The sequence below is a fragment of the Trachymyrmex cornetzi genome, unplaced genomic scaffold (assembly GCF_001594075.2).
Source record: "Trachymyrmex cornetzi isolate Tcor2-1 unplaced genomic scaffold, Tcor1.1 scaffold20, whole genome shotgun sequence".
Taxonomy (NCBI): Eukaryota; Metazoa; Arthropoda; class Insecta; order Hymenoptera; family Formicidae; genus Trachymyrmex; species Trachymyrmex cornetzi.
Window position 1 is genome coordinate 152,999 of NW_017296636.1, and position 12,198 is coordinate 165,196.

The 12,198-nt window shown below is 39.0% G+C and overlaps 1 protein-coding gene across 5 annotated transcripts in view; it reads right to left on the bottom strand.

Annotated features, from left to right (window-relative positions):
- LOC108759638 (uncharacterized) overlaps positions 1 to 12,198 on the bottom strand; it is a 233,366-nt gene that overhangs the window by 19,796 nt on the left and 201,372 nt on the right. For all 5 annotated transcript variants that reach the window (XR_001940035.1, XM_018505159.1, XM_018505157.1 and 2 more), the window contains exon 3: positions 618 to 834. Coding sequence is in view for 4 of the 5 variants with exons in the window: in XM_018505159.1 (XP_018360661.1) it covers positions 618 to 834 (217 nt within the window). In the remaining variant the exon portion in view is untranslated. The remainder of the gene's footprint in view (positions 1 to 617; positions 835 to 12,198) is intronic.

Genomic DNA, 12,198 nt, shown 5'->3' on the forward strand with positions numbered 1-12,198 from the left:
GAGAGCTTGAATGGGAAGTTCTCCCGCATCCAGCGTACTCTCCAGACTTGGCACCGTCGAATTACCATCTCTTCCGATCGATGCAACACGCACTTACGGACACACACTTCTCCAGTTACAACAAAGTCCAAAAATGGGTAGATGAATGGATCGCCTCGAAAGACACCGCGTTCTACCGTCGTGGGATTACCCTGTTGCCGGAGAGATGGGAAAAAGTAGTAGAAAATGGAGGAAATTACTTTGATTAAGGTATTCATTCATCTTCCCTTCGAAACAAATCGATTTTCGAGACGAAAAAACGATAGGAATTAAGTTGAACGTGTTTTAACACCTAATATAATCATTGTGAGTTAAAAACGACGTACTTATCAAGACATCAATATTATACATTATTCATATTTAGCTTTCATTACGTTTCTGTTTTCTTTACCAACAATTTCAACTCATTAAACTCACATGTTATAAAACTACGGCTTTCGTCTTTCACTTTTAATATACCTACTCCTTAAGTATATATTGTATATACTTGTTCATTATATTGCTTTTTGCCCGGTAGCGATTTCTTTCGTTCGAGCCGGAGTATAATCCGATCATTCTGGTAACATTCGTGTTCTTACCTTTTCTGGTTTTACCCGGCGACGTGGGCGAGTCGGCGTTCGCGTGAATCGAGGCCGTTGTCGGGCCAGAAGATAAAGTCGACGACGAGACCGCCGGCGTACAGGACGCAACAGGACTGGCGGCTGCAGCCGGCAGCAGAAGTTTTCTCTTATGGTTGCAGAGCTTGGTCATCTCCCGCGTCTTGCCCTGATCCGGGCTCCAAGGTCGCGTCGCAACCTGAAACAAGAATGTGCATACCACTCGTTATTCGTCTGATCGTATCGCAGCCAGGGTGATGAGCTAACGAGCTAACTTTCAATCATTTCAAACACATAAAGAAAGTCGAATGTGTCTCTCAGAGTTTTGATATTCTCTCGAAACTTAGGGGCATCAATTTAGAATATTGTCTTGGAGGCGGAATATCATCAAGGATTTCACTAAGAATCTTTCATCGGTTAAATCTGACTAACCGGTGTATGGAATGTGGCATTTATTATTCATAGTTAGCATATTAATACGCAGCGTATCCCGCATAAAATAAAGATGATTTCCTTTGCCTCTGTCCGACTTCATTGAGCGGATCACTATAATTGGCGAATGTCGATGCCAGGGTACGAGGCGAAAAGAGGAGAGGTGAGAGAAAGAAAGGAAGACTTAGAGAGTCGATGGCCTCAGACTGACGACGCTCATGAATCTCATGATCGATGCGCGACGCTATGAGCAAAGTTAAAACGCGTCCGAGTTGGAAGGCCGCAGGCCGATGCCCGTAATGGCCGTGCGCGGGCTCCGTGTTACTTGTCAGCTCGGGAGACGTTTCTCAGCAATTTACGACCGCAAACACGATGCCATTACCAGCGTGTCGTAAATAAGATCATACCGCTTGATATACAAGAAATATTCGTTAAACCCGCTGCGCTAAATGTTAATTGTCGTGGAGTTTTTCCGGCAATCGTCGCAACGATCATCGATCGCACGGCGATCGAAGTAACAACGAAAAGGCAGCGTCGTGGCATTTACGGCACTATTTTCAAATTCAAGATTAAGCTGAATTAAATTGAATTATAAAATTGAAAGTTGCTCCGAGTAGAGCAAACCAAATGCATATTTCACGACAGAAACTAATAATATTCGAGGATACACGCGAGGGTGACGGATGCGGATCACTGAATCTTGCCAAAAGGAGACGCGAATTCGTCGCACGAGAGGGTACCTGGCAGGTTAATTAAGAACGGTCCAAATACGGCGACGAGATTATAGCACTTGTGACGATGCGGCGGTCGGCCTTGTATCATCGAGAATCCAACGAGTCGTCGCGCCGATGTAATGACGTACGCACACCAGCAGTTAACTTAATCAGAACGTGTTTTCTGCGACTGGTCTATTATTCATTCCTCTTCTGGTGAGGCGTTCATCAGCGACGATCGCTTTACCAGCTAATCACGCCCACTCGCAAAACCGAGGAGAGAAACGGGGGTCTGCGTTGTGACACAACTCGTCTTACACATATTGCAGATCAAAGATGTACCGTCGTGACAAACACATACCCGGAGGCTAAAGAATTATAATTTACTGCCGAATCGACGAGACTTTTTTTTTATTGAGAAGGAATAGCAATAATTGTGACATCCACCGGAAAGATAAATCTTTTAAGGACAAAAAATTATGGATCATATAAATGAGAAATACCTACAAAAAATTACCGTAGGGTAAACTAGGGTATTATGGCTATATGGAAAAGATGGCCATAGGCTATAAGTTCTCCAATAATTGATAAATAGTGCATTTTTATAGTCGTTCTTAAAGATAATTAATATTTACAGTAGTTTATATGAGTACACTGTTCAAAAGAACAATATTATAAATACTATCTAATATTTTTTCTTTCGACTATCTGCAAAGTTTTGCACGTGTCTGCTAAAAACTGTTACAATGTCTAATAAATTACAGTTAAGCTGCCGTAATCAACATTACACACACAATAAAGGTACGTAAATTGCAATGTGACCTATAATTAATACTTTTATTTTCACTATTTATTTATAAATACTATGGCTATCTTTCTTAATGTCATGGCCATCTTTTCCCTAAAAATCAGATAAGATGGCCAATGCATACTTTGTAATATTTTGATAAAATTAAAGTTCCGTTAAGTATTTTCTCTTTAATTTCGATAGTATTTGTTACTTTAAGCTTCAGTGAAAGTAATATCTTAAATATTGTTAAAAAGTAACAAGAATAAATGTACGTTTTTTGCATTTTAAAAAATTATGGCCATCATATCCGAGTTTACCCTATAAAAATTACTGAGCACCGCAAACGTATACGCGAGATATGGTGAAAAATTAAGTTTTTTTCTCCGTTCGAAAGTCATCCGCATTCTTTGCAAAGCGAAACCGCTGCAGGCATATACCAATGTATCACGCACGAAAATTTAATCCCCTTTTTTTTTATTCACGCTCGCGCTCGGTGCCTTCGAGAGTGTAGTGTTGCGGTTACGTCGGTTACGCCGTGCGATTACACGTATGTGTGCGAGCGAGGCATGTACGCAAGGTGTTTGCATCACTACCTAAATAATCCTCGTCACCGAGAGAGCGCATACACGCTCCGCCGCCGCTTTCCACGGCATTATTTCCCGTCACATGCCGCCCGTTGCACGCGAGGTAATCACGAACCGGCGACCGGCGGCGGAAACCGCGATTTAATCCTTTTTCTCGGACGCAAAATGAGACGCCGTACTGCGACAGCAACGACTTTAATACGATAGCTTTTACCCGTTCCCTTGTGCCCGGATGAACGTAGCGAGATAGACTCTATCTCTTTCTTTCTCCCTCTTGATTAGACGATCTCGAAAGGGAAAATAAAACCGCGCTGCACCGGCTGTAATTACCACGCCAACGAGCCAGCTAGTACACGCAGTGTTTCCACCGGTTTTACATAAAATTATTTTATATAATAGGTTACTGTACCGCTCTATATAATCGGACGTATTATTACATCGGGAGAAAATGAAATTAATACTGCAAACTCTTTGAAATGTCCAGAAACAGATACGTCTGCGATAAAACTTTTTTTTTTTGTTTTCACGTGACTGGCACGCAGAAAATAAAGTACAACGAGTTATTATAAAATGCATTAACACTCTTATTTTTCACATATATAGCAATGATTCTAATTATAACGTCTCCGATAAAATTTAATGGTAATGGGACAAAGAAACTAGTTAGAGACGTAATAAACCTGTTGTGCAATCTATTCGAAGGCATAACATTTAAATCTCCTTATTTACCAATACTAAGATGTTCGTAAATAACGTGCGTTAATTACCCACGTAAAACGAGCCAAGGGGACACAATTCGTGCATGGTATTTGCGCTCTAACATCGTAAACCAATATATAGAGTAACTCCGGTATATACGCCGCACCTATCAAAAACTTAATTTATTAAGTATTATTTACTATGTTGAAAATAAACGAACTATATCAGTAAAAATTTTGTACTGTCTACTACTATGAAAAAAATATTAGAAATCCGAAATATTTAGTTTTCGTATTAAAAAATAAACTTTTTGAAATCTTGAATTTTTGCTATATATATAGATAATGGGTGGGATATATGGCAAAAATGCAAGGGTTTCAACAAACTAAACTAAAAATACGAAAGCAAAGTACTTGTATTTTGCTATACAACATGCTTTACTATTCCGCTACACGTATGTATCACGAAATAACCACTAGATCTTTTACACGCCTTACAGTAATCATATTTTATGTAGATTATAATTACGATGATGCTACTTGTTACACACACAGTGACAAATCGATTCAATTCACAATAATTTCATTAATATTAACAGCAAGAAGCTGAAATTATAACTCAATACACGGAGAGAATTTTCTCTTAGAATTTAGCCTGAAAATCATGATAATAGTGGGACAACATAGTATTTCAAAGAATTGTATATGAGTTTCTTTACTAATATGTGTCATAATAAGATATGTAATATATTTTATTAATTTTACTAAAGAATATAGTAAAATTTCAACATTTTAAAATATGTTACGCAGTTTATGATTCTTTATTATTTTAAAAGAATAAATGCTAAGTAGTTATGAATATATAAAATAGCTTATACAATTTTTACCATACAGCATGATATTTTTAATCTGATTTAGTCGCTTATAATTTTACCATGTACATAGTAATTGATCGACTGTAATCGATATTTATCGGTTATTTTCGTTGTCGAGGGTGTCTCTAGCTACGCTAGAACTTACTCACTTCAAAACATTTTACAATCTGCATTATAATTCTTACTACATCATTTATAAAAAGTCTCTTGTATATTTCAAAAAATCTATCGTTACTGATAATATTTCATTATTGTCAAGTTGTCCCAAGCTTGTTACCAAACATGATGAAATTTGTAATGAATTTTGCGGTAAAAAATAACGAAAAATTCTCTCCGTGTACTAATATAACGTAAAGACATGCAACAGAGTAGTTGCCCCCACTTCTATTTTTTCTGACTTCCGCGGCGTAAATCCCAGCGCGGCGTATATACCGGAGTTACCCTATCCTCGTAAGCAATGCTCGAGCGCATAAAGCCTCGTAGAACTCACCGAGGGTATCCCGTTCTTCGATCGCAAATACACGACGATCTTCACGAGTCTTATTTCAAGAGAGGTAAATCATCGGGTGCCACCACACGTCCGCCAACTCCGGATCTCGGGGCCCCAATCAATTCCACGGGCGCATAGCAAGCGCAGGGCCCCTATTCCTCTCCCGATACGACGCCGCGACGCGCTGACCTCGAGGTCGTTAAATTAAATTTATGCCAGTCCCGTCGCACTTCCCTCCCCTCCCCTCCCCCCACGCGAACGTTCTTGCATACCTATATACCGTACACGTTTATCGTTACCGTGCGACATTACACTGAATTAACGTAACAAGGCTATTAGTCCGCGATTTTACGACTTTAATTGTGACAGCGGGACCAACCACGCTCATTCCCGGGCCTCACAAATTGGCTCTCGAGACAATCGCGTAGGGGCACGTCGTACCGTACACGTCGTACGTACCTGTCAACTGCGGATAATTAAACCCGCGTACGTACGTACGTACGTATGTATATACGTACGTAAATATACGATTGTTCGCAGGCAACCGTTCCCAGGGAATGTCGGCTCACCGGGCTGAGTAACTACGCCGTCTCTTTCGGGTAACAAGTGGCAGCCCATTCGTTGCCAGCCAGCAAAAATGTTTCACTAAACGCCGAACTAGATATTGTATAATTGAATGGAACACGTCGGTTACGTAAAGTCGCGTCGTTCAAAGCGAGGCCGAATCAATTATCGGAATCTCTCACAATTGTTCAGTTATTATGAATTTCCTGCGACGAGCGCAGCGCAAAATAAAAGCGCGCTACGTAATTTGATTATATATGCAGCACTTAAGTATACAGCTATCATTTGTATTTATTGCAATAAATTTGTAATAAATGGTAAACGGTATTGGTAAAGTAAAGCTCAACCGTGTTGTGTTACAACGCGCGGCACAATCGATTAACAATAATTTTAAGATAATTGATTTTAAACCCATTTTCACGTTACGACGTTGTACAGCTTTTTCATTTTACGGGCATTCTCGTGACAAGAATATAAAATTTTACAGAGAGAAAAAGAGAAGAGATTCGCGTTATTAAATTCAGCCACTATTAAAAGTCTCGTGTCAAAGCCGGTAATATGGATCGACAATGAATGTTCGTCGACGTCAATGCGAATATCTAATTTACGATCGACGACGCTGTGTTCCCGCATTAATATCGCCATTATTGAACTCGAGCAATTGTCGAGTGTAATGAAAGGTGCCTCCGTGTCTACAATCGTCTACAAAGAGCATTTGGCGCTCGCTGTCGCAACGCAACATTATGAAACAAGACGCAACGATGTGCAATTAATTTAATCGAATTCCTAAATTGTACGCGTTTTCAAGAATAACGTGAAAATCAAAGTTGTCACTCTCTGTCAAATATTATTGTTTAACAATGAAAAGTGAATTAAGTATTAATCGGCAATTTAAATAATTTGGATTGTCACATTTACAAGTATGAATGAACTAAATAATACCGGCACTTTGAGTAATGAATCGATAAATTGGCGACTGAAAATAGACCCGCTTGTATGAGGAGTCTCGGAGACATTTAGGTCACTAGATACCGGCAGTTAATTAATTCATTAATTAGCAACTCTTCACTGGTAATTGCGTGCCCGCCTCCATTTCTCACAAAAGGTGCTTACCTTGATTACGACACGTGTAGACGTATACGTATGCATGCATATGTATACGTACCCGCTTCCGAATATTCAATTAATCCCTTAATGAACGACAATTACATAGCCTGCGGTATTACACGCACAATGTGCACCCTTGTCTTATTATAGATCGCAGAGTCAACAGGGGAGAGATGATAAAATCGAAGATGCCCGCACATCACGGCAAGCTCGGTGAGCTGTGACAGTTTCAGAAGTCAATCGTGGGCAACGTGGGCGTCTCGTCGCAATGTCGCATCGAGCGATCCGGGTGATTACCGTAGAGAGGGAAAAAGAAGCGCGATCTATGCTCGGTAATCCATCGATGATCATCTGGTTGGCTAAACTGATAGTGATTCATTACGCGATAAGTCATTCGCGTAGGATACAGTGGGAAGGAACGCTTTATGTCAACGTGGCAGGAACGAAAGGGAGCGCGTGCTACGTGACGCTCGCTTAATTACCACTTGTTCATGAACGAGTGACTCGAATGATCATGCCTCTCCATTATATAGTCCATCACGTGAGACACCGATGAAAATAAACGTTGCAACGTAACAAAATAATCCACAATCGCAGCAAACAGAATGATAATTAATCGAGACAGAGACCACGAATGAAGGAAGACACACCTCCCTACCATCGATCGTAATTTCCGTGGGTAATAAAATTGACAAGCTGCGTTTAAACGTACGATTGCTCAATTGCCGAATAATCACGAAACGATTCGCTCGCTCATTTCGCTAACGCTCTTCCCGTAATAGCAGCGCGCAGAGTACTTATTTGAAATCTCTTAACACATTAATCAATTAACAGCCATTATTGCTCGCAATAAGAGCATCCGCGTTTAATCACCGCCTCTTTAACCCGTTCTCCTGGAACGCAATAAAGAAACGCAGAAACGTTACGAGCGAGTCGAATATATAATTAAAGCTTCAACATGGCGAATCCGACGAATAGGTATACGATCATTTAAGGAGGTTGTAAGGGCATAAAACACATTAATATTTTCGCTTTAAACAAACTACATACATGTGAAAGTTGTGTTCATAACATTCTGGTTTTATTGAGCAACACATTTTTATAGGTTATTTATTTTATTTGTTACTAGTTTTATTGTTATAAACAAAAATTGTTAAAATAATAAGAAAAATCTAAATGTTTTTATATAAATATATGAAGTACTAAACATGACTTATGCAAAGTTTCAATGAGATTCACCATTAGTTTATAACAAATAACAAATTTTATTTATTTACTGAACAATTAATGTCTGCATCTCAAGATAACTTTACAAAAGTATTGTTGAATTCCTAGAGTATTTATATAAAAAAATTGAGATTTTTATCATTATTTTATAATACATTTTCATATATTTATATTAGAGTACAAATTTAAAAAATATAACTACTTATTTAAATAACTTTTGATCCAGATGGTCAATCGTTTCTATTTTTTTTGTATTATTATTAATGAAAAAAAAAATTTAGAATAGTCTGTAATTTTTTCAATTCTTAACATATTGCATTTGCCTTACAACCTCCTTAAAACCGCAACACACAGTGGAGACATTACACAAATACTGAGAGATATAGGAGTTTTAATAGAAATAATACTCATAAATCATAAAACAGATAGCTCCATTCGATAATTAACATCCGCTCGACCTCGTTTTCCGTGGAAGCAAGAGGATGCTGCGCTCATCGAGCCAAAAGGATGGAAGGAGGAGGAGGAGGACAAAAGGTCGAAGATACGTTGTCGACGTCGTCGTTGTGAAAAGCATAAACGAGGGACGATAATTCAGAAGTCGACGGTCGTTGTAATTTTATCTTGGCGGCGAGAGAGAGAGAGAAACCCAAACGTAAACGAGCGGCGCGCGGGGACGGGAAACAGAAGGAGAAAAACGGAGGTGGTGGATGTGCCGTAATGTTTTACGATTCTCATTTATAATGTCGGGTAATGTTCCGCTCAGTATGCAGTGCGTATTCGCGGACGACGCAGACTGCATCGCCGTCGTCGTGCAACGCCGGAATATCGTTCCGCGCGGCATTAATTTTCGTATCTGGAATTTATCGCGTCCTTCTTCCCCTTTGTCACCCTCCATCTCTTCTTCCTCGTCGGCCGCGAATATTTCGCGAGTTGGAGATTTAACCGGCAGTTTCGCGAATGACGCCGCTTTTTCGCGGCGCGACGGTTCTTCTTTTTCTTGGAGGGAGAAGAAAAAGGGGGAAGAGATGGAGGGGGGGGGAGGGCAAAACAGCGGGCGATGAATTATTTTCGTTCCCACTAGGTTGTTCATCTCGCTCCGTTGGAGTGATACGTATTTAAAGCGTAATTTGAGGCTTGGAACCCGCGGAGCGAGATAACAAATTCCAGAGATCTTACATACTTAATTATTAGAGTTCATACATTTTTTAAATAGCAAGAAATCGTACAACGGTAATATACCGTCCGGTTTAAATAATTCCGAGGGGAAATCGTCACGCTGATAAATTGATTACGAGAGAAAGTCTGCAAAGTTGGATGACTTATCTTCGAATTACTCGAGAAATACGTGGGCCCATCTTAAATGTTTCATCCTGTATGATAAATATTTCCACCTAAATAACACAGGGCGAAGGGGAGCAGACGTTTTTCGGTGCATCAGGAAAAATTACTAACGTGGCTCCGCCCGGTTAGAAAGAAATACGAGATCTCCGACCTTTCTGCGATATTGCCGTAATCTATCGTAAGTGCCGGGTGGACCGTTATAAAAGTTGCGCGTATAAAAAAAAAACGAGAAATAAATTATAATTGCATCCATCGTGGTCGCCGTAACTCGATTAAAAAGGACGCAAGTCCGTATAATTCAGCGTAATACGCCTCAGATAAGCGTATAGCACTTAGGTGAAATTAACATTAATAAAATTTGCCCGCGCGTTCCCGCGAAATTCCCAGAAGACTACGCCGGAACCTTCATAATGGCCGCGTTTTACGAACTTCGCGGCGCGGTGGCTCATTTATAAAGCTTGAACGAGGAAGACGAGCGGTTCCGCGAATTCAATAAAAGATGCTCGAGAGTGGGCGGAGTGCTCACTTTTTCACGATGTTATCGAACGAGAGGCGGCTGTACGCCACTGTTCAGTCTCGAAGAAAAAAGGACAATCGTGAGAATAATACGAATAATAAATCATCAACTTACGGGCGTGGAAATAGATATCCTCTTACATTTCCTTCATGTATATTTTTCGTTCCCAGGTTTGGAAAACAATTATATTATTTATCCGGAAATTTGCGAATTTAGCGAAATTAATTTAAAGCGTAGAATGTCACAAAGCAATCGATAATCCAGTCCTCGCGTCGAAATATTATTAACACAGCACAACGCGAAACATCGCGCTATATTTTTAATAATAAAATTAATATAGGTGTATATACGTATATCATGTTTCATCGAATTGGCCAAATATTATGGTACAAACATAACTTCATATCGCGGCCAATTACCTCAGAATATAAACGGCGAGTGCAATCTCGGTAATAATTAATTTTGTTTGGATTATTATTATTACAGGAGGGAGGAGTAAAACGATCCTTAATTAAATGTACTTTAATTAAGAAGAAATTATTAATCGTTATGTCGATCATGGAATCGAGTTCTCAAACAGCTTGTTTTCAACAAAATATTTTTACTTTTATTGTACGTCGACTGTGATACATAACAGAAAAAAGCAAAAAAATCGAGACGCTTATTTATTCAATTAATATAACACAATTGTGTAATACATATAATCCATGTACGATTACGTTATAATTATTATATTCCATCACATTGAATGAGCTTAGCAACAATAATTTATTTAATTATTCTACGTAATCGTTGTGCAATGACTATGTAAAACTGACAAATGCTACATTTACATCTGCTCAAGTTACACCAGTTCAGCTATACCTACATATGTATACAATATTCCATGCAGTACGTAATATATTCATGAAGAGCGCACGTTTCCTTCTCGTTGAAGACTTCATTCGGAAGAGCAAGCTTCTTACGAACAGACAACGTGTAATATATGTTAATATATAATCATTAATTAAACGCTATTGACGTATACGAACCGCCAGGACGCAATCTATGATCATTTTATTAATAGCGAATTACCACCATTATGTTACGAAGCGGTAATTAGACTACCGATCGTACCGGGCTACGTGTTCCGATTTGCGTTACACGTATCGTACCCGTATCGTATAAAGAGTTGCCCCAGATCGTTTAAATTAAGCTTCGACCGACACGTACATACGCGGCGCTCATAGGCAAATGAAGGGGAATTGCAATTTATTCGGGTCGAATATCTGAACGGGCATATTAATATCCGCTAATGACAAGCAAAATACACGTTTCGATCGTCTCATAATACCACGTTGTCGGTACGATAATCGCATCCAGCCGTTACCAGTCCGTCTCGACGGACGACGAAGATCACGTGCACCCTAGCTCGATCCTCTTGTTTTATCACTCGCATTATGTCAGAATATACAGCACGTTGTCCGCCATCGCACCTTGGAACACCGACGGGTAATCGCCGCGTATCGATTTTCTGTGACGACTTCTACGGAACGGTACTAAAATCCCCTTTTATCGCCGCGGGACTGGTATTGCCCAGTAGGATCTTTACGCTTTTCCAGCAAAGCGAAACCTTCATTTGTCCACGAGATCGAGAAATGTGTTGTACGATGTACTTCGAGGATCATTTGTTCAATTACTTTGGCGTCTAGTACGACTCCGTAACAATTTTTCAATTTGATCGACCGAAAACCTGGAACTATCAAGTTCTCGCCGTTATTTAAGAGGATTGAAAAACTTGTTAATAATTTTAACGTGGGTTATATACGAGGTTATAGTCTCGAATCACGATACTGGAATCTGTTAATAATTTATTTAACCAAGACATTCGCTTTTTCGAATTTAAGGAGGTTGTAGGGGCATAAAACACATATATTAATATTTTCGCTTTAAACAAACCACATACATGTGAAAGTTGTGTTCATAACATTCTGGTTTTATTAAGCAACATATTTTTGTAGGTTATTTATTTTATTTGTTACTAGTTTTATTGTTATAAACAAAAATTATTAAAGTAATAAGAAAAATCTAAATGTTTTTATATAAATATATTAAGTACTAAACATGACTCATGCAAAGTTTCATTGAGATTCACCATTAGTTTATAACAAACAACAAATTTTACTTATTTACTGAACAATTAATGTCTGCATCTCAAGATAACTTTACAAAAATATTGTTGAATT